The sequence below is a fragment of the Sander vitreus genome, chromosome 18 (assembly GCF_031162955.1).
Source record: "Sander vitreus isolate 19-12246 chromosome 18, sanVit1, whole genome shotgun sequence".
NCBI classification, from domain to species: domain Eukaryota; kingdom Metazoa; phylum Chordata; class Actinopteri; order Perciformes; family Percidae; genus Sander; species Sander vitreus.
The window spans coordinates 22,256,828-22,278,230 of NC_135872.1; the positions used below are offsets into that span (position 1 = coordinate 22,256,828).

The following is a 21,403-nucleotide window of genomic DNA, read 5'->3' on the forward strand; positions in this document are numbered from 1 at the left end:
TTTTAAGGGGTCCTTGGCCTAAAAAACCTTGAAGGCCGCTGTATTAGAGGGTAGAAATAAACTACCTACAGTATATCATCAAATGGTTTGGAGGACTGGTTGTTTCTCTTGGCTCAAAAACATGGGGTTTCCAAGGTGTCAGTTGGACTCTTCTTGATTAATAGGCTGACATGTCTGTTACTTGTGATAGATCTGTTGTCCTATTCATCAAACTATCCTCTATTCATCATCTGAGCTCAATATCATCTCCACAAGGCTGCCTGAGGCCGAGGTAAAAGTGAGCTAATGTCCCGCAGATACTAAACTCTACTGCAGTGTGGAAATGTAACACTATTTTTGCACGATTTTTCTTTTTGTGTTGGCGAATAGGCCTAGATGCAAAGCAACTTCTGCTAAGAAGATAAAGAGGTGTTAAAGGAGGAAATTGATTGCACTGTGAAGAAAAAAAATGACAAAAGAGAAAATGGTTTTGTAATTAAAGAATAGGGTTTTAATGATTTAAAAGAAAGAAAGCACAACAATGGAGAGTGTATTAGTCTAGACTTCTGTAGGATCGATAATTGTCCCGATGAGCATGAGCCGCGTGAGATCGTCATACATTATGAGCATGAATGGTCTGTTAAAGGTAAAGGGGAGGGGGCATGGTGCCAGGTCTCTCCCCCATCTTCTGACTTGGTCTCTTCTCATAAAAAAAGAGCAGTGAACAGAGAAAACAGAGAAAGACAGAATAAAGACAGTGAGTGCAAGTGTGTACATTAAAGAGAGAGAGAGAGATGAGGGAAAAAGTATAGTTTAGCATGTTCATTCAATGAAAGTGAGTTTCTAATGTGTGAAAAGGTCTCAACCAAGCGCTCATGCCTGGCAGTTTCATGATAATCCATTCCGACAAAGATAAATAGGATATTTTGGTTGGTCTCTTAACCTTTGATGAGTTTCAGCGTCTTCTGCAATATTCTTGAGACTTCAGCTGAGTCTGAGAATATTGATGATACCCCAGAGTCCCTTAGGAGGCTTTCTAAACTGTTGAATTTGCTTAGTTGGAAAGTGAGGCAAACGGATTTCTGCCCGCCTGTGAAAACAACGGTCAATGTTTTAATGGATTTGCTCTAAGTTGTCTTGTTACAACTAGTGGGGCCCGTACTGCAGGCGTTCGCTCACTGATGTGTGGAGCGTAGTAATTATTGCTGATTTAGAATCTACTCAGCATCATTCATCACGATAGTCAACAACAGAAAGCAAGTGACTGCAGGGGACCAGTGCCATGACATGGATCAATACACTGTACACTCGGGGATAAGCAAACACCCTTTATAGAGGCCATATACTGTACATGGATACACTCAAACCCTTATATATACCACCACATGCTTCACCACTAAACCCTTCCATACACAAATTAATACTACTGGTCTCACCAAAACGCGTTTGAATAACACGCCAATTTCTTAAGTCATTTTGCATGTTATTACAATGTATTTTTTGTGTCATTTCTCTACTGACTTATATATTGTGATGTAGTATAAAGAGTGACAAAGTCCGTGTAGGTAGCAGGCCCCCAGAAAATGCACTGGGCTTTGAATAGAATGGGCTTTAAAATTTGACATAGCAGCCAAACAGTGGAATTACACCTTCCATGTCCGTCACGTGATGCCCAAAAATACTTTTTTCCCATAGAATTATATGGCGAAAGAGAAGTCTGTAAATCAGTGGATACATTTTTTTGAGCGTCACACTCACAACCACCACAAAATTACTGGTTTCACTATCAGCTATTGATCCATTCAGTCATATGACATTTGGAAAGTCTAGAAGAGCCGCACGAATAAATCATTTAATACCTATTCAAGTTAGCGGAGCACGAAACCTGAAGTTGCCGGTTTTCATCACCTATACAACAAGAAGCTACCTTTGAAATAAACATTATAATAATAATTACATTATTTAGTTTGTCAGATGCCTCCAAGGGTTTAATCAACGTGTCAAAGCTGATGTTGAAGGTGGAGAGTCCAGTGTGTTGAGGCCTGGAAAAAAATCTGTCATAGTCTAGTGAGGGTTTTTTACATCAATATGTAGGCTGTTCCACTCTTAACTGTGTCGGACCCCAAGAAGAATGGCTGCAGCCCTGCTGTAGCTAATCCTAATAAACTAAACTGTAACCAAGGATGAAACCCATCCCCAGTTATATTCCTACCCTCTGCCCCATTATCTACATCAGTTCTGTTTTTAGTATCTGCCCCTCTGATTTCCACCCATGGTGCAGCCCCAGTCTCAGCTTCTGTTCCTAAACTATACATCACTGTTTCTTCTCTCGCCATCTAGGCTTGGCCTGATTCAGAGACACTGCAGCTTAGTCTCTCATAAGACCTGCCAAAATCCGGCTTTGGGGAAGTGTTGTTACTGTGACTTTGTGCGGGGGTGGCAGTGGTGTCGAAAGTATATCGATCTACAGGGCTGAGCTTTTGACCCGTGGGTTGAACTCCAAGCAAACAATGGCGGCATGTTTTTTTAGTTTCTTAGAATTTCAGCAGCAATGAATGTGTGTGTGTGTGTGTGTGTGTGTGTGTGTGTGTGTGTGTGTGTGTGTGTGTGTGTGTGTGTGTGTGTGTGTGTGTGTGTGTGTGTGTGTGTGTGTGTGTGTGTGTGTGTGTGTGGCGGACAGTGAGGACAGAGCATACTCATTCCCCCCTTTAATACACATTCTTGTCAACATGGATTTTGAACACTTATGCAACTGATGCATACATGAATGTTGCTCTACACACTGGTATTCCAACAAAGACACTGTACATGTGCCTAATATGTCCCCTCCGGAAGGCGTTACAGGTCTCTCCGCACTCGAACCAGCAGGTTCAGAGGAAGGTTTTTTCCTGCGGCTGTCACCCTACTGAACTCTAGCTCTGCATCCCGGTGACAACTAACCAACTAAGCCCCCAAAGCCCCCTATCCCACCCATAGTGTCCTATTTATTTATTTACAAATGCACATACTGTAACTACACTTAATACATAGCCATATTCTACTGCTCTTCATTCTATTCATCCTGCACATGGACTTATTCTCACTACTCTTATAATGTTACTGTTTCTGCACTACAATGGTTTTATGGTTAACACGCTGTACATACTGTACATATCTGTCTATATGGTTCATACTGAATATCCATATTTTATTCTGTTTTTCTGCATTTATCTATATTTTTTTACTACTATTATTATGTTACTGCTGCTACATTGCACATATCTGTACATGTTGTTCATACATTGTTTATATTACGTAGCTATATTTATTCTACTCTTATAAGGTAACTGCCAATACACTGCACACATTTATATTTCATTTATATTACTCTAAACCACCATCTGTTAACCAACTGTACACTACTGTCTACACTGCACCTTATTTCTTGTCCTGTCTATACTTGAATTGAACTTTTTGCACTTCTGGTTGGACGCAAACTGCATTTCGTTGTCTTTGTACTGTCTAATGTCTACAGCGCCTTGAAATACAGTATTTACATAACTGATTCAATCTTGTGGAAAGAACAACAAGACAAATGAAGAATAATATACAAATTATTATTTATACCTCATAGTCACAAAAATGTCATGAAAAAAGCCTACATTGTTGATCAGCTTTTACTATCATACAGTGATACAGAGTCCGCGAAATGTCAAAGTGCTCATTAAATATTATCAGCCTAATCTCACCGTGTCAATACAGCTTCTAATTAAACAGCAGGTCACATGGGATTCTCAGCAGTCGGCAGAAGGCTGTAAAGACTGTAATGTGAGATAGCTGCTGCTGTGATGCTGCAATGCCGCCATGTGGTCGATAAAGTCAACTGAAAACGAAAGGAGTATTTCTGGCAGAAAAGTAAATCAAATTAACAGAGCAAGTAGCTGACAAAACATGTAATAATAATGTGGATAACACTATTATGTGTTTTATCTAAAACTATTGCCCAAATGACAATTTTTTTCAGCTGGCAGCAAAAAGCAAACAGAAACATTAAATGTTGCCTTGCGGGAAATTTTGTGACACAGATAAAGAGCCTTAAAAAAAAAGCCTTAAGTGTTCTTGTTTGGCTCGTTACTGGAAACTGGGCTAATGAGCACATCTTGATAGGAAGAGTGCACTGCAGGGGGACTCAGAAGTTCATTTGAGGTAGGATGAAGCAGCTGTAGAGAAGGATCCACAAGACCAAGAGCATTTCCAGCTCTAATGAGGTAATGTCACAAGAGGCTGCTGAAGACTGAAGAATGAATCCTTCCTCTCTGTTGGACAAGAGATACAACACAGGAGTGTTAGATTCAGACTAAAATGAGGCACTTTGCGTTCATGTCATTACGTTTATTATGAAGGAATAGAAATTAAATTAAAGCACACAGATAAGACACAGAAATCTATGTCATTATTTGTATAGTCTTTGTAAATGAATTGACCAGCAATTGTTAAAGCGGTGTGCCTGGCACGGTCCTAAGAGCGATATTCAATATACATAGAGTTTTCAGGGTGGTGTCTTTTTTGTACTAAGTGTACTAAAGTGTACTAAATGGATTAAACATTGTGTTTATCTGACCTAGTGTTAGCTGCAAACGTTAGCATGCTCTGCTAACTAGCATCCTGCCCACAGTTAGCGCTGCTCGATAATAAAAATCATAGTCACCATTATTTTGGTCAATATTGAACTCATGATTACTCATTGACTTTTGGAAAGATGTTGCATTTATTGAAGTTAAAAAACAACAACAGTGAAACAGGTAAACCAACAGTGAAAACACCTTGAACTGTGACTGTGAATACATTTCCCGTTTGAACTTTTTTTTTTTTATCATTCAAAACACAAAATAACAAAAAAGGAGTTTACTTGCAAAAACGTAAAGTTCAAAATAATCGTTTTTCTTGAGGCAAGGGAAATGTTATTAACTAGTTAACTACATTATTTTGTGAGGTTACAAGTTACATTACAAAAGTAGCTGTTAGCATCCACCCTGTGTGAGCTAAGATGCTAGTGTATCAGAGCTTAGGCTAACTCTGTCCTGCTCTTTATTTGGTTTTGGGATAAGTATGAGATCAGTTAGTCCTTTACTGTTGTCAAAAGGAAGCCTGCTGTTTGACGATATAAGCATTAAACCATAAATCTTAGTTATAATGCTGTACTATAATAATAGCTAGCTCTACGTTGTAATACAATGCTGCTACTTTATTTTTTGGGGCATTTTAGGCCTTTATTTTATAGGACAGCTGAAGTCATGAAAGGGGAGATAGACGACTTGGAATGACATGCAGCTAAGGGCCACAGGTCAGAGTCGAACCTGCGCCGCTGCGATATATGGGCACACGCTCTACCAGGTGAGCTACCCAGGCATCCATTTCCTTTCTTTAACTGAGGTTGCTGCCTTTTTGCCTGGGACATGTAGTTTTAGCTTCAGTCTTTTAGCATTATATCAAATATGTAGCCATCATGCGCATATTTAAGACCATTTTATTTTTATGGTTATTGTTTTAAATGTGCTGGGATCATTAAAAAGTCAACTTTAAACAACGGTTTCATCCACTTCACATAGTTTTGGTGTTGGCATTATGTTACGCTAGATAGCTACAGCTGATAAAGTATGCTAGCATCAGTTGTCATTTCAGCCAACAAAATCTATTGTCGTCAGCTAGAAATGAGAAGCTTGCCATGCTAAACTGAGAAGCCTAAAACGTCGTTACCGAACTTAAGTGCTTAGCGAACGGACAATTGTGCTCATAAATCACAAATGCCAGACCTACCTGAATGACTGAGAACTTGCACTACAGGCAGGAGTCCAGCTTTCACCACCACAGACGTTAACAGCTCCATTAGTGTCATTTTTTGGGGCAGTTTTACCAGGATGATCTATTCTTGTTGCCACCTTGTCAGTGAGTTTATGTTTCTTAATCATATGTTTCCCGTCTTTCTCCTCGACTGTTCTTATTTCCTCAAAATCCACTGAATTTGTGACTGCATCACTGTATTCTACCTTGTCTTCATCTTCCATTTTGGGGGCATTGTCTTTCCCGTCATTTTCTTCCTTTGTGTTAATGCTACTTGCACCGGCGTCATCAGTTAATACTTTTAATACTTTTTCATTTACTTCTACTTCTTCTTTGTCTACCACTCTCTTTTCACTCACTTGTCCACCTTTTTCAAAAAGCCCTCTTACAGACTCTTCCTCAAACGCTGTCTTCCAAGTATCCACTTCAAAAAGCTTTGTGTTCTTGGTTTCATCTACAAGAGCCTCTCTTTTATCACATCCATGCTTCATCAATCGAGCATTTTCTGTCTTCTCCTTCCTCCGCTCTTCTTCACAACAATCACTATCATCATTACTCTGTCCTCTAACAACTCTCTCACCTTCACTTTCCTCTCTGTTGTCGCTGCTGTCTTTCCCTGGCTTCATGCTAAACACAGCCATACTGTTTGCCATCTCTCTGGAACTACTTTCACTTTTGTCCCAATCAAACATGCTATGAATCAATGACTGAGCCCTGATTTCCGATTCAACATTTTGTGCAAGTGAGCCTTCTTGATGTTTACATCCAGTGCCGTTTAGCATCTCACATACTTCCAGATGTTTTGAATATTCAGTCTTCTGTCCATTCAGGAACATTTCTTGATTATATGGTTGAAAAATCTCTTTATTCAGATCCAGGATATAGCTGTAGGCATCCTCCTCATCTGAATCTAGCGCCAACAAGCTGTAGATTCCTTCTTCAGAGCTCAAAGAAAAGCTTTCATCCGCCCTTGGCTTGCTGTAGCCCTGGTCCACAGACGCTTTCTCCATCCAGGATCGGATCTCTTGACCGACTACGCCTGCGTCCAGTGGACTGGGGGGTTGTAAAATGCTTCGACACCTGCTTTGCTTTTTGATGAATGGTGACGTGGCTTCACTTGTGTGAAGCGAGGTGGCACGGGGGCTCCCTGAGGATCTTCTAGCCCAGCTTTTCCACAGTAGCTGCTCGCTGCTCTTCTGCAATCCATGGAGCAAAGCTTGGGCTTCTGGGTCTTCAGCGAGGGTCTCTTCAAAGCTGACGATCTCAGGATCTTCAGTATTTGTTGTATGATCCTGTAATATAGGGTTTATTAGTGATAGTTATATCACTGAAATAATAACCATGAAGGAGTGTGTTTTTGGTTCATAGTGTTTGTGAATGGATTTGTCTTTGGTCTTAAAAGGAAGAGACCAACCCCTGAGAGATAGATGAGAAGATTGATACCTTTCTCATGCCTGTGCACTAGATATTAAGCTTCAGCCAGCAGCCAGTTAGCTAAGCTTAGCATAAAGACTGGAAAGAGAGGAAACAGCTAGCCTGACTCTGTCCAAAGGTTCACTAAAAGACATGATATATCTTATTTTTTTAATCAGTACTAAGAAAACTTCCATCCTCACTGCAACTAGCAAACAAATAGTCATGCACGCAAATTCTGCATTTCCTATGATGGACAAGGAATGTCCCATCCTACAATGCCTCTGATTGGCTAGTACTTGTTGCCTTCATGGTTGGATTGATTAGGTTTAGACATGATGAGTAAGATTGGTTAGGGTTAGGGTAAGAATACTAGTTAGTTAAGTTATTCAGAGGCTGAGTAAGGTGGGACATTCCTTCGCCATCCTAGAAAACGTAAATTTGCGTCCTGAGAATAACCTCCGGTAAAACACAAATCGTTGTTTTTACACTTCAGTTTTTGTATTAATTAAAGAAGTAAGATATAACATGTTAATTAGAGGGACTGGAAGGCAGATTTTTTTTGCTTTTGGAGAGAGCCAGGCTAGCTGTTTCCCCATGTCTTTAAGCTAAGCTAAGCTAACGGCTGACTAGAAATTGTTTCATATTTAACGGACTGATATGAGAGTGGTATTCATTTTCTCATCTAACTCTCAGCAAGAAAGATGTCGAACTATTCAAAGCCCTACTAACCTCATCTGTGCATGAACAATGCCGTAGGAACATAGACACATAGGTGATGATGGACTGCTCATCTGGTGAAGTGCCTGACACATCTGTGGAAAGAAGAAGCACATTAGAGAGTAGCAGGGTAGACTGTGATGGTTGGAGGGCCAGTTTGAGGATCAGTTTGAGTTTTGAATGAAGATACAATAAAATTGGCACTTCACATAGCAATTACTTTTGCTGCTCATTTCTAGTTGGGTCAACTGGTCTGCGATAGGTGGTATCATAACACTGTGGTGGGCTTCTAGTGCCAACTTATTGTTAGAGCAGTGGTACTGGTAGTACTGTTTAGATGAAGGTGCAGCAGATAGTTGTCTTTGTGGATAAAAATGTATCAATGTGAGACACTTTCTATTCAGTAAGCTTTTACCTTCAGGCTCCAGTAGAGGTGGTATATCCAAACTGTGATGAGCTATCAGGAAGGCCAGCTGAATGTTTTCTCTTGGCTCTCTGGACAGACTCTCCTTCAGATCAACCAAGGCTGGGTTTATGGACTTAATCATGGCTAGGAATGCCAAGCCGCTCCTCCAGCTCTTCCCAAAGTCATACACCTCCACACCAAAACTGCAGTTTAAAATTGCATAACAGAATAACTTCAACTCAGCCAGCTCACACATGCTTAGGTATGGGAGGTTTCATTGACAAAAATGACTTTGTAAGCCAGTGATTCCCAAACTTCTGAGTAGTGCCAGGGTGTACTTGGAAAGATTGTGGAGCAGCTCAATTAATTTGAAAAAATTGAAATTATGATTTGATTAAAAGACTATATCAGCTCTAACACCTGGACACAGGGAATTTAAACAGGTAGCCAAAAGTAATAAATACATAAATGGTAAAATAAATAGCTAGAATGTATGCATAAGCGGCTGAAATGTTTAGCTAAAAGTATTGACTAAATAGTCCAAATAGTTTGCTCAAAAATAATGAATAAATGGTTGAAATAAACAGCTAAAAATAATGCATAAGCAGCTGAAATGGTTAGCCAAAAGTATTGACTAAACAGTCCAAATAGTTTGCTAAAAGTAATGGATAAATGGTAGAAATAAATAGCTAAAAGTTATGCATAAGCAGCTGAAATACCTAGCTAAAACTACTGACTAAAAGGTCCAAATAGTTTGCTAAAACTAACGGCTAAACGGTTGAAACATTCAGCTTCACTCCCAAGTAGTAGTACGATAGCTGACCAAACCAACCTGAAACATGACAGTTCAGTCGTATGAAAAAATTAACAATATCCACTTTTATATTATCAATAGTGTTATACATTTGGAACACATTGGGAATTGATGAAGTGGTACGTAAGTTCATCTAACAGGACTGAGGGGGTACCTCAGAACAAATATGTTGGAAACCACTGAGCGGTTGGATCTTTTTTCAAACTCACTTTGATGTGCATCTTTGGACCCATTGCAGTAGAGTCTTGATTGCTTTCCCATGGTACTTTGGCTCTCTGGCAGCCTTCCTGCCTTTGCTTGGCATGGTGTTGCAGGAGTAACTGCCAATGTCATTTGGCTGGGGTGAGAGGTTGCTGGAGGAGGGGTAACTGCTCATTGATAAGGAAGAGAGGCTAGAAGACAAATGCTTCTGGAGGCCTCCTGTCATCTCCTTTACCTGTATTAGAGTAAAAGAGAGGAGTGTATGTAAGGTCAGAGACAGAGACAAACACCCAGGCAAGGAGGGAATTGGTACATAAAAGAAATTAGAGTGATAGATGATAGGAAGAAAAAAAACCTGCCTGAAAATGCAAGATCATGTTCCAGACAAGGTTAAGAACAACAGAGGGGATCCCATCAGCAATGGCAGAGGCATCAATGCCAAGCAGCTTCACCTGAAAGACAACAGGGAGGACACATCAACTGAAATCTATTTTTTTACGGATTCAAATGTAAATGTAATACATATTAAAGCAATATCCCTATGTGGTGACTTACAAGCAAACACACTCACATGTCTATCATCCAGGAATGCCAGGGCTTTAGAAATGTTGTTCAGTCTGAAAATGCGGTGAGGCGACGACCTAAACCTGTAAAGCTATTAAAGAAAGAAATGTTTTTTGAGTATTTTGAATTTGTTTTATGTATCCTTTATGCTCACAAATATGGCAAAAAGCTAATTAACATAGCTAAAATGGACCAGAGGCAAGTTATTAGGTAGTCTTCAAATATTTCCACTGTCTAGCTGGACTCTTACTAGTCTGGATCAACAGAAGTACATTTCCAGGATAACTGCCTGACATCCCTCACCTTCCTGTGCGTGTGTTGCCATTCTCAAACCCCCTGTTCGCGTTGGGGAAAACATAGACATTGAAAGAAATGGACGCAGTGACGTCTTAGACTTCGACGGAGACCAGTGAAGGATATTAGAACCACTTTTCCGGTGATGGCTGAGCGTTACTGCGCAGCCTCAAACTGAGCTTGAAGACGTAGATGTGACGTGAGCAGCCTGTCTGAAAGTTGTAAGTCTTCTGGTAGCTGTGTCAAGAGAAATCTCAATCATTCCCAATCTTGCAGAGACGGAGAGCGTAGGTATATGTAAGGAGATAACATGGACACAGGCTAATTATTGCTAACTAAAATGCTAGTTAACATTAGTAATTAAACTTAAACAGCTAATGGAAGTCGAAACTGCCTGCGAGCTTCTCCTGTACTGTACGGTAATTGATCTACCGTGCGACAGAAAGTCGCGTGGTTATGACACAATCGTTAGCCTATTTTTACAAAAACGTCTGCTACGGGGCCATAACGTGACATGGTACTGGACAAGGTAATGGAGACTTTTATACATTGTTGTGTTTCTTTAGAAATAAACAATGGACAAATAGAGTAAAGGCCTAAACGCTTCAGATGTAAAGTTACTTGCTGTCAAAGTGACGCCAAAATGAATGGGAGTCAATGGAATGCTAGCGGAAGGTAATGGCTTGTTAGCCTCAGAATCTCCCTATAGGAGGTACGCTTTCCGGATGCCCGCTTACCCTTTTGGGAAAAAAGAACAAACTTTGAGCTAGCAGGCTACACGCTGAAAATGGCAAGTTTTGAAGAAAATTTTGATTGTGCAACAAGGCAGACCAGCTTTGTTATTTTGGGGATTGATGTAAAGATTTACTAAGAATATGTTTACGGCACTTCCTCTCTAACTGGGACAGTTTGGGACCAATTTGCAGAGCCACTGTCGCTGCTTTCGGAGCTTAGTGCCACCCAAGATGAATGTGATTGGTGTAAAGCAGGGTTGTCAAACTCTACTTCACTAAGGGCCACACTGCAAAAGGAGAATCACATCACAAGTGCCAGACATGTTTAGTGTATTGCCATGCAGTGAAGAAGTAAAATATTTTATATATTTTACTGCATGTCGCATTATTGTAATTCATTTTCAACATTTTTGTTTCATTTTATCATCTTTTTTTCTTTTTTCTTTTACACTTTTGTCACTTTTTTTCAACTTTTGTCGTATTGTTGTCGACATAAAGCCCTACAAAAGACAGCAAAAAAAGTTCCTTAGCCTTAGAAAAAAAACGTCTTTTTGGTTTGGCGCACAAGGCTTGCCAAAAAATGTTTGGCCCGCGGGCCTTGAGTTTGACACATGGTGGTTTAAAGAAATACAAACAACCCAGAGTGATTTTTCTCCTTTCCTATGTGTGGTGTAGTCAGACATATCTCCACAGTGGAAATAGTCAATGCGAGACTTGACACTTACTAGCTTGCACCCAGACAGCTCCTCCAGCAGAGCCATCAGTATTCTGCCGTCCTGGATGTCTGTAAACAGGTCGTGCACTTCAATTGGAGGATCACGCTGCAAACAACACATCATAAACCTTATTGGCGACTGCATTTATGAGCTAAACTATAATGTCACAGTAAAGCTGTATCGATTTGTTCCCTTACCCTCTGCAGAAACACATTCATCCACCTGGTGAAGGTTCTCCTCTGCACTGCTTTCCTTTCATCTGGGGAAGAGAAGGCAGGGACTTGACACTGAAAATACTGCAGTTTTCCAATTGAACACATTGTTACACTTGAAAGACTACTTTAGCTGTGTAGCACATGGGACATTTAGTGTTGAACGTGTTTGTCTGACAGAACGTGGCGCATATGTGTTAACCCCAAAAGACTGCAGAATATGAAGACATTTGATATTTTACGTGTGACACTAGAGTATTTTAGAAGCAAATCCTCAAGTGAAAAAGAAAGTGTGCATGATTGAGCAATCCGATGCCACAATACCAAATACACCTACCTGGAGAATGACTATGGGGAAATTCAGTTAAGGAAGAAAAAGACAAAAAAATGTTTACACAGTGGGTCAGTATTTACCATCAGCATAAGACAGTATTTTTTGTCACAGTACCTTGAAGCTGCTGCACACGTTGATCACTGATCTCTCCCACTGATTTCTTTTGTGAATCCCTGTTGGCCTTTTCCTGCATTCTCATTCAACGTCACTTGTCACACACGTCTACTTATGATCCATTGGGGAGATATGACGGCAGAACAATTCAAAATGTCAGGCGCTTGTAGGAATTAGACGTGCTCTGAGGTTTCCTTACAGTACAAGGGTGAAGAAAAAGGCAGAGTGTGGCAGTGCGTCTTGCCTGAACACGCTCCGAGCGGTTGATCAACTCTAGCTTCCAGTCCCCTGAGACAACTCAAACTGAATCCTATTGGCAGGCTGCGATTCATAAAACTATGCGGAGGCAGTCACATAATCGTTAAAACGAAGGAATCAGCTGGGATCGCTGAGTAAGGTTACAGGGGGTATGGTTTCCCTGCAGAGGCCTGTCATTAACCCTTGTATTGTCTTCCCGCCGACCATGCACTTGTTTTCCTCCTGGGTCAAAATTAACCCGGTCTGTTTTAACTGTTTATAATGAAAAAAAGTATTATAACCCAATTCTGTGTTACACCTTCTTAGCTAACTTCATACCAACTTATTACCACTAGTTTTACACTCATTTTTGGAATTCATGATCAATGGTCATGTAATGCATGTAATGTACATGACATTTTACATCATTTTGGAGTTAAAAAAGCAGAAATTATGAAACTAATAGTTAAAATCAGAGGAACATTTGTTGATGGATTATCACATACTTCGACAGATTTGAAACCATTTTATTATTCTTAATGGCAGCACATAATCACATCTGTGGTCTAGGAAGAAAAGAGATTCTATAAATTGAAATAAAATACCCAAAATTCAATTGAAGAAACCCATATTTCTGATACAGAAACTTTGAAAACGGGTCAAATTTGACCCTAAGACAACAATGACATGCTGCTTTTTGGATGTTTTTGGAGTCTCTTTTATATAGACCTTAGTGGTCCCCTAATACTGTATCTGAAGTCTCTTTTATATAGACCTTAGTGGTCCCCTAATACTGTATCTGAAGTCTCTTTTATATAGGCCTTAGTGGTCCCCTAATACTGTATCTGAAGTCTCTTTTATATAGGCCTTAGTGGTCCCCTAATACTGTATCTGAAGTCTCTTTTATATAGACCTTAGTGGTCCCCTAATACTGTATCTGAAGTCTCTTTTATATAGACCTTAGTGGTCCCCTAATACTGTATCTGAAGTCTCTTTTATATAGACCTTAGTGTTCCCCTAATACTGTATCTGAAGTCTCTTTTATATAGGCCTTAGTGGTCCCCTAATACTGTATCTGAAGTCTCTTTCCCAAAATTCAGCCTTGGTGCAGAATTACAGCCACTAGAGCCAGTCTCACAATGAGCTTTCCTTAGGACGTGCCATTTCTGTGTCTGTAGCTTTAAATACTATTGAGGAGAGAGGGGGGGCAAGGTGGAGGGTGGGGGTGTGGCCTTGACCAACTGCCATGCTTTGCTCGTTTGCAAGCCATGATGTCTCTCTCTCTCTCATGGGTGGGCCAAATTCTCTGGGTGGGCAAAGCAGAGAAAGGGGAGGTAACCTTGCTCCTTATGACGTCATAAAGGGAAGATTCCAGATCGGCCCATCTGAGCTTTCATTTTCTCAAAGGCAGAGCAGGATACCCAGGGCTCGGTTTACACCTATCGCCATTTCTAGCCACTGGGGGACCATAGGCAGGCTGGGGGAACTCATATTAATGTTAAAAAAAAACTCATAAAGTGACATTTTAATGCCATGGGACCTTTGATCTTGGTTAATTTAAATAAGCATGTTCAGCTCAGACTCAAGGAATGAAAAGGCTGGCTTTGTGTGTGGAATCTATAGAGATGGTCTGAGAGCAGTGGTAAGTGGGCTTTTTTTTTTATTCTGTTTTTCAGTTAAACATGGAACTGATACTTTTTTTTTTTTTTTAGACTTGCATCTAGGCCTCATCACCAACTGCTGAAGTCACCATCTTATAAAATGAGGGGAGAGAAAGATGGGGTCAGCGGTGGAAGAAGTATTCAGATCTTTTTACTAAAATACTCTGTTCCTGTAAAGTCCTGCATTGAAAATGTTACTTAAGTAAAAGTATGTGAGTATCATCAAGAAAATGCACTTAAAGTATTAAAAGTAAAAGTACTCAATGCAGAAAAATCCTCACATTTTAGGAACTGGAAACGATCCAAACTGTTCTGTCAATCGACTAAGTGTTTAATCGGCTACTCGTTTTAGCATTACTTGTTGTTATTATTATTGTTGGGTAGTTTAATTTATAACAAAAACTTTATTTTTTATAAATAAAATGCAGGTTTTAGGGCATTTTTTAGGCCTTTATTTCAACAGGACAGATGAAGACATGAAAGGGGAGAAAGAGGGGGAATGACATGCAGCAAAGGGCCACAGGTCAGAATTGAACTCGCGCCCGCTGCATTGAGGAGTAAACCTCTATGTGTGCCTCCTCTACCAACTGAGCTAACCCAGCCACATAAAATCCCTTTTGTGTGCAAAATCTGTAAAATGGAGTAAAATGTACAATATTTTTCTCTGAAATGCGGTGGAGTAGAAGTAGAAAGTGGCATGAAAAGAAAAATGGTATGATGAGACTAAAGGGACAGCTAGACAACATCAGGTCAATCATAGGTCACAGGTCAGGAGACGAGAATATTCGGCCAGTCTCTAATAATAAAAAGCTGTTCAAGTATAATCATGTTTGTCTCTCTACAGATTCATAGAGTCTACATAGACAGCTGCATGATGAAGAAGAAGGGAATGTTTTGTCTCAGGACTGTCTCCTTTTGGAGGTCAGTGGGCCAGCCACACGTTAGCTTACTTCAGAGAGAGAGATAGGCTGAACTAGGCTTTAGCATCTTTGTTTAAAGGTTCAGCTAAACATAACGCCTCCAGCGTGAGTTTAAATACACCTTCAGGAAGACAGAAGATGTCTGGTCCCCCCCCCCTCACGCACCAGCAGTCAAATGAATGAGAGCTGTATTTTTGTTTTTTTTAACTATCGGTATAAAGTCGGTCTGAATGTGACTTAACCCCTTGGCCAACAGGGCGCCCTAATAATGGCAATGATTCATGAACAGTGGAAAATTAAAATATCTTTTCTCATTATTGCCTGTGAGTAGGTTTCATAAAATGATGCATTTCAGTACTAAACAATGCGTTAGTGAATATGAATGTATCTAGTGTGATGCTTAAGAGGACCACTTGATGAGCATTCATATTTCTGTGCAGAACAAGTCAAACATACACGAGTGTGCTTTCATTTGCTTCAAAACCTGCTTATATTGTCAGCAACCTAAATGAAATGTGACATTTTATTTTGAAAGATGCACGACATGTAATGGGCTCACTTTATCAAAATAAAACTTGTATTAAAAGAACGCACAGAACCTAAATTATCATTTTGGATCTTAATATGATGCAATGAAATTTGTATAAAACAAGCTGTGAAATGCAGCCCATGCTTTTCACAGTGACCTACATTTTGCTACAGTTCTGTTACAATTCCTCATTCGACAGGGAACTCCAATGCATGTTTAATGAGTGAAATCTTTCATGATTGGGCAGAATTACTTATGAGAGACAGGCAGTTTCTTTTTTTCCAGCCGCGTCATTTATAAATCATAACGGCACAAGCTGAACGGATTTCAACAGAGCAGATATCTGATGATGCACATTAAAGAGAATCACAAAGCAAAAAAATCAACGCAGATAACAGCACATGAACTAAGACTAAAAGTGAATAACCGGACCAGAGGTCTCAGAGCTTCAATTTCAATAAAGGAGTTTTAATTTTTTTTTTTTAAATGGAGTTTATGAATATAGAATTATGTGAGTTTGTGCAATTGGTGAGAAGGGTTCAAAATTAGCACCATACACCAGCCAAATGCTGGTAAAATATGAAATTGGCTGGTAGATTAGCTTCACCCACCAGCCAAAAAAAATAATGGTCATCTATTTAGTGGATGTTAACATTGGAACATTCACTAGCCATTTGGCTGGTGGATGAAAAAGTTCATTTGAACCCAGTTGGTGAGGGAATAAAAAAAATAAATAAAAAAAAGGCAGGTGGTGGGTTCAAACTGAAGCTACATTTTTACAATATACAGTATATTTTTTAAGTTAATTAATAATAATAAAGATAATGAATCCAAGTTGTTAAAGCAGTGTGTTCCTTAGATTTTTTTGGTTTTCGTTTATTGTGACAGTTGACAGTGCTTGACAGGAAGAACTTCCCCTGCTTCAAACAACATCTGGCTGTCAGCTTTTGCTCTACCTGCTTCAAGAAAGGTGATGGCTACAGAGCGACACCGTCACCGCCGTGGAAAGCAGGACTCTGTCCAAGGAACATCGCACGTGAAACTCCTGAGCCTCCAGAAGTCACGCCTTTTCATTCTTTGAGTTGCTTTCTGCAACCTTGTTGTGCCCACGAGCAATGGTCCTTGCAAGGAGCAGCTTCACAAGGCTGCAAAGACAACAAAAAAAAAATATATATAGACAGGTATTATGTACACATTAATCTCGCTTTGCCAGACCTTCCTCCACAGCGCCGTGCAGGAAGGTCTGACTAGTCCACACAGCATTCCGGGATGGGAGAAAAAAAAATGTGCTCTGGTTTACTGGCATTTCTTCAAACCAATCAATCGTCTTGGGCGGCGCTAAGCTCCGCACAGAGCCGCTGCAAAATAGCCTCGGGAAGGAACTTGTTTTGGTGGAACGTGTGTACGTTCAATGTTGTTTTAGTCGTGCAACAGAAAACTCAGATTGGACAGATAGCCTAGCTAGCTGTCTGGATTTACCCTGCAGAGATCTGAGGAGCAGTTAACCATAGTCCTCAGGAATCAACCAGAGTTTAGAATGCCAACACAAAGAAAAGCGGAAGGAAACGGACATCGGCGAAAATACATGCATCCAGTGGAATTTCCTGCGGCACCGGAGCAATCCCGAAAGTGGGACGTCGAGGATATAGACTATGTACACATGCACACAATCACCTGCATTTCAAATATCGTCTTTTATTAAAATATACCATTACAGGATTCCCAACAACTCAACAATCCAATCAAGTCAAAATTCTGAAAACTTGGATATATATATATATATATTTTTTGGCAAGCTCCAGAAGCCCCTGAAGACAATATACCTGCTAGCTGAAACATGAGAACTAGCCTACTAAGATAACATTTTAGTGAGATCATGGAAAGCATAATGAAAAAAAAAATAAATCAATAGCGTCTCAACAGTCTCTTTTCCAAGTGGGACACTGACTACCATTGTGTGATTAAAAATCATACGCTCCGAGGGGCTTTCAGCCTATTAAACTAGGCAGTCCATCCAGGTTTTTCCTGGTAGTAAAAACAGGAAGCACACACTCTTGTACAGTGCTCTTAAACTGGGTTTTAAATGTTCTTGCTTCTTTCAGGAGGTTGTTGTTGTTGTTGTTGTGATTCTGGTCTCCATCTCCCCCCATGTCTTCATGGTCGATTATCCACATTGTCGCTACCAAGGAGCATTACAACCAGTGCCCAGTCCTGGCAGTCACCCTGCTCGATTTATTTCCTCCCCATGATGAAGCTAGGAGCCTCGGCATCATCGTCAGCCTCTCTTTCCCCTTCGTCTTCTTCACTGCTGTCTGTGCTCTTCTCGGTGTCGTCGTCGCCTTCTATCTTCTTGTTTTTAGACTCTAGCTTTGCCTTCTTCGCCATCTCCTTTTTTTGCTTCAACTTTTCCCGCTTCTTCCTGCGCTTCGCCGTTCTTTCATCGGCTGCCTTTTTGTTTTGCTCCACCTTTTCCAGATAATGGTCGTCCTCGTCGAGCTTATCGGCTATCTTGTCCAGAAAGTCCTGCCTCTGGTACTCTCTGCGTCGGAGGTGCCGGTAAACGTGGAACTCCCCGCTGCCTGCACCGGCGCTGGAGCCCATCACATCTCGGACGAACTCCGGCGGAGCCCGCGGGTTCCATTCTTTCGGCCGGTCCGGGATGGGAGCGGGCTTATCCGGGTTCCGCATTAACCTCTCCAACTTCAGACGCTGTTCCTCCGCAGGAGTTTTGGCGATTATCAGAGGCTGTGCCTCTTTTCCTCCAGGTTTCCCCGGCTTGTTATTCTTTTGTGTGTGCGCCGCCATCTTTCAAACCGCTGTCCTTCTTCTTTGCTCAAGTCGCCCCGGAAGTTCTTGAGGGCTTTCGTAACCTGGAAATAAATATTTTGCTCATACCCGGCATATTTTTAATATTGATTTTTGTTCTTAAAAAATACAAATTTGATTAGGTATATGATAGTGGTTTTGTGGGTCTTACTATATTTGTATTAAATCGACACGACAACAATAGCATTCCTTGTGTAACTAATGTAATTGACGTGTGACTCTATCAATGGCAGAATTTGTTTGGGCGCATCTGTCCAATCAACGGTCACGTCCCGCCCCTTTTCCAGAGAGTTAAGTGTGTTGACGATAGAGTGACTTGGTTTTACTTCGGCTTGTCCAGAAGCAGGTTAAGCAGTTGCAACGACATTTTTTTTACCTCCTCGTATAAAGATATAATTGACCAAAGACCATGAACAGTCTAATTAGATCCACTGCGAAGTGTCTGCGGTCGGGGGCGGCGGTCTATCTGCCCAGGCAGGCCGACGGACGCGTGTGGTCGGCCTCGGCCCGGTTTCTGTGCGCGTCAGCGGACCTCCAGAAAGACCTTGGTGAGATGGTCAAGAAGGACAAAGTGGTGGTGTTTATGAAAGGGACGCCGGCTCAGCCCATGTGTGGCTTCAGTAATGCCGTGGTTCAGATCCTCCGGATGCACGGGGTGGACGACTACGCTGCGTACAACGTATTAGATGACTCCGAGCTAAGAGAAGGTCAGTAAACTGAGTTAACCTGTTAATGACGCGACCGCAACAAGTTGTCATCGTAACTTGTGACTCTTAGCTAAACTTCTTTGTAATTCTTTGGAAGTGGTGGACAATTTGCTACGTGCTTGTAATTGATGCGAACAGATGGTTGATTTCAGTTCATTGAAAAACTGTCCTTTTTATTTACACGGTTCATGTTTTTTTTAAATTTATTTTCACATTCAAACCAACCATACCTATCAGCCTTTTGTCAACGGCCCTCTCTGACTTAATTTTGGAGTGTTAAGTTTTATCAGTGCTCTGCAGCAGGACCAACGGGTGTGGTCCAAACGCCATACCATCAATATGGACATGCCTGTCTTTTACAGCTAATCCAGCCATAACCGGAACCCTTGTGTGTTTTAGAACAATCACCGCACATATGGTAAGGAACAAGGAAATGTTTTTAAGTCCTGCCCTTTTAATGGGATTTTCTCAATTGAGGCTTATAATGCAACAGCAATACATTGCTGTTGCATCATATACATCATATCATCATGCATCACATCACCTATAAATCACCCAGAATCCAGTTGGTGTGGGGTTCAAATTGGTGCAGGGCATTATAGCCTATTGCAGCACATGAAGACCTCAATACAGAGATTTTACTTAATTAGATATAGAGTAGTTGAAACTGAGAATGAGAGGAGTCTGTAAGAATACTATCCCCAAAACTCAATTAAGTGTCCCACAATGCACTGTGGTGTGATAGTGTTGTGTAGTGACTTGGGGGTGTTTACACATTATTCCTAGTACTAACTCCTGAGGCACCCCAGATAAATTAGCCTAAATGAACTACTTTGGTTGTGTAACATACTTCTAGCAGCTCACTACCAAGTGAACCCAGATACCAGTATTTGTATTGCTCCTATTAAGTTGGCTGGATCGATTGTGTTAGTGTTAATATTAGGTTTTATTTTGATGTAACTGGTTACCATATTGTCCTCAAGAAGTAAATTGATCTTCATGTGTAAAAACAAACAAACTGTACTGTATAAACTCTTAATAGGCAACACACACTCTGTCGGCACTATCCATCAAACGTTATCATTTACATGTATGCTCGTGGAATATTTTATTTATTGCTATTGTCAATCAAAACTCCATCCATGGATGGATGGATGGATGGATGGATGGATCAATCAAAACTAATATATTAATACACAGGCTACCAAATAGTACGTGTCCAGTCTAACGCTGAGCTATAAACACATTTTATTGTAGTTATCTTTTAGATATATATCTTTTTTTTATATTTTTTTTTTATCAACTGGCACATTAGAACACACCGCAAAAGGCTTTGTGGTAATAATATCAGTAGAAAACTGCACTTAAAAATGTAGCTCTTATTTTTTTTTTTTGTATTGGTGCCTTTTTATGTATTAAATCCAATGTTCAATTTCTTCGATAAAAGAATGTTGTAAATGATTTCATTTGTTTTAAATTCAAGAAGCAATTTGTTGTAGTTTAGCCAAATACATTAATTAAAATCTGTTTATTTATTGCAAGTAATATCGTTATGGCGATATTTGACGTTATTGCATATTTTCCTCATGTCGTGCATCCTTAGTTATCTTTTTCTTCACGCAGTCTTCTTGCATTTCAAACTCACTTATGATTAGGCTAAACAGAGTTGATGCTGCGGTGAATTTTTCTTTGGATTTGCCATTGCTGAAGTTTGAGTTTCTGTCACGAAGAGGAATCGAACACAAACATCCCTGGGGGTTAAGAACACAATATGTAACTGGTTTTGAACTGAAATGTACTTCCGGTAAATTAACATACGTTGGCACTTCTCCCATCATTCTCTTAGCCAGACACCTTACACAATATTGGTTTTAGTTTATTTTCTGACTGACACCAATGTCATCTGCCTTCCACAGGAGTCAAGACCTTCTCCAACTGGCCCACGATCCCTCAGGTGTACTTCAGCGGCGAGTTTGTGGGGGGCTGCGACATCCTGCTCCAGATGCACCAGAACGGAGATCTGGTGGAGGAGTTAAAGAAGCTGGGCATCAACTCTGCACTGCTGGAGGCTGAGAAAGAGTCCAAGTAGAGGGAGAGGATGAAGTGCAAACAGCTGACCGGACAGAGGACACATTTATCAGGTTTTATCCCCCCCCAACAACTCAGATGATCACATATAAATCAACTCTCTAGGCAGCCATG

At 40.5% G+C, this 21,403-nt stretch overlaps 3 protein-coding genes and 1 non-coding gene across 5 annotated transcripts in view; 1 reads left to right on the forward strand and 3 right to left on the reverse strand.

The window, feature by feature from the left end:
* Window positions 1-3,559: 3,559 nt before the first annotated feature.
* On the reverse strand, window positions 3,560-12,904 carry clmnb (calmin b). 2 transcript variants are annotated; one of them, XM_078275139.1, is made up of 10 exons: window positions 12,322-12,904; window positions 11,859-11,920; window positions 11,671-11,766; window positions 9,925-10,008; window positions 9,713-9,805; window positions 9,362-9,588; window positions 8,348-8,541; window positions 7,945-8,027; window positions 5,776-7,091; window positions 3,560-4,274 (listed from the first exon to the last, which is right to left on the reverse strand). In XM_078275139.1, exons 1-10 carry the CDS (start codon window positions 12,404-12,406, stop codon window positions 4,148-4,150), a joined length of 2,367 nt encoding a protein of 788 aa, XP_078131265.1. In that variant the 5' UTR covers window positions 12,407-12,904; the 3' UTR covers window positions 3,560-4,147. The 2 variants fall into 2 exon arrangements, with proteins under 2 accessions (XP_078131265.1, XP_078131267.1); XM_078275141.1 differs by having other exon boundaries at window positions 11,671-11,729; window positions 12,322-12,903.
* A 3,641-nt stretch (window positions 12,905-16,545) lies between these two features.
* On the reverse strand, window positions 16,546-16,822 carry LOC144533898 (small Cajal body-specific RNA 13). Its single transcript, XR_013503483.1, has one exon.
* A 521-nt stretch (window positions 16,823-17,343) lies between these two features.
* prkrip1 (PRKR interacting protein 1) lies at window positions 17,344-18,529 on the reverse strand. Its single transcript, XM_078274493.1, has one exon. The coding sequence runs from the start codon at window positions 18,471-18,473 to the stop codon at window positions 17,901-17,903; it is 573 nt and encodes a 190-aa protein (XP_078130619.1). The 5' UTR covers window positions 18,474-18,529; the 3' UTR covers window positions 17,344-17,900.
* Window positions 18,530-18,771: 242 nt separating this feature from the next.
* glrx5 (glutaredoxin 5 homolog (S. cerevisiae)) overlaps window positions 18,772-21,403 on the forward strand; it is a 3,777-nt gene continuing 1,145 nt past the window's right edge. Inside the window, exons 1-2 of the mRNA XM_078274495.1 lie at window positions 18,772-19,201; window positions 21,118-21,403. The exon at window positions 21,118-21,403 is cut by the window's right edge and continues 1,145 nt beyond it. Coding sequence (XP_078130621.1) covers window positions 18,904-19,201; window positions 21,118-21,290 — 471 coding nt within the window. The 5' untranslated portion in view covers window positions 18,772-18,903 and the 3' untranslated portion in view covers window positions 21,291-21,403. The remainder of the gene's footprint in view (window positions 19,202-21,117) is intronic.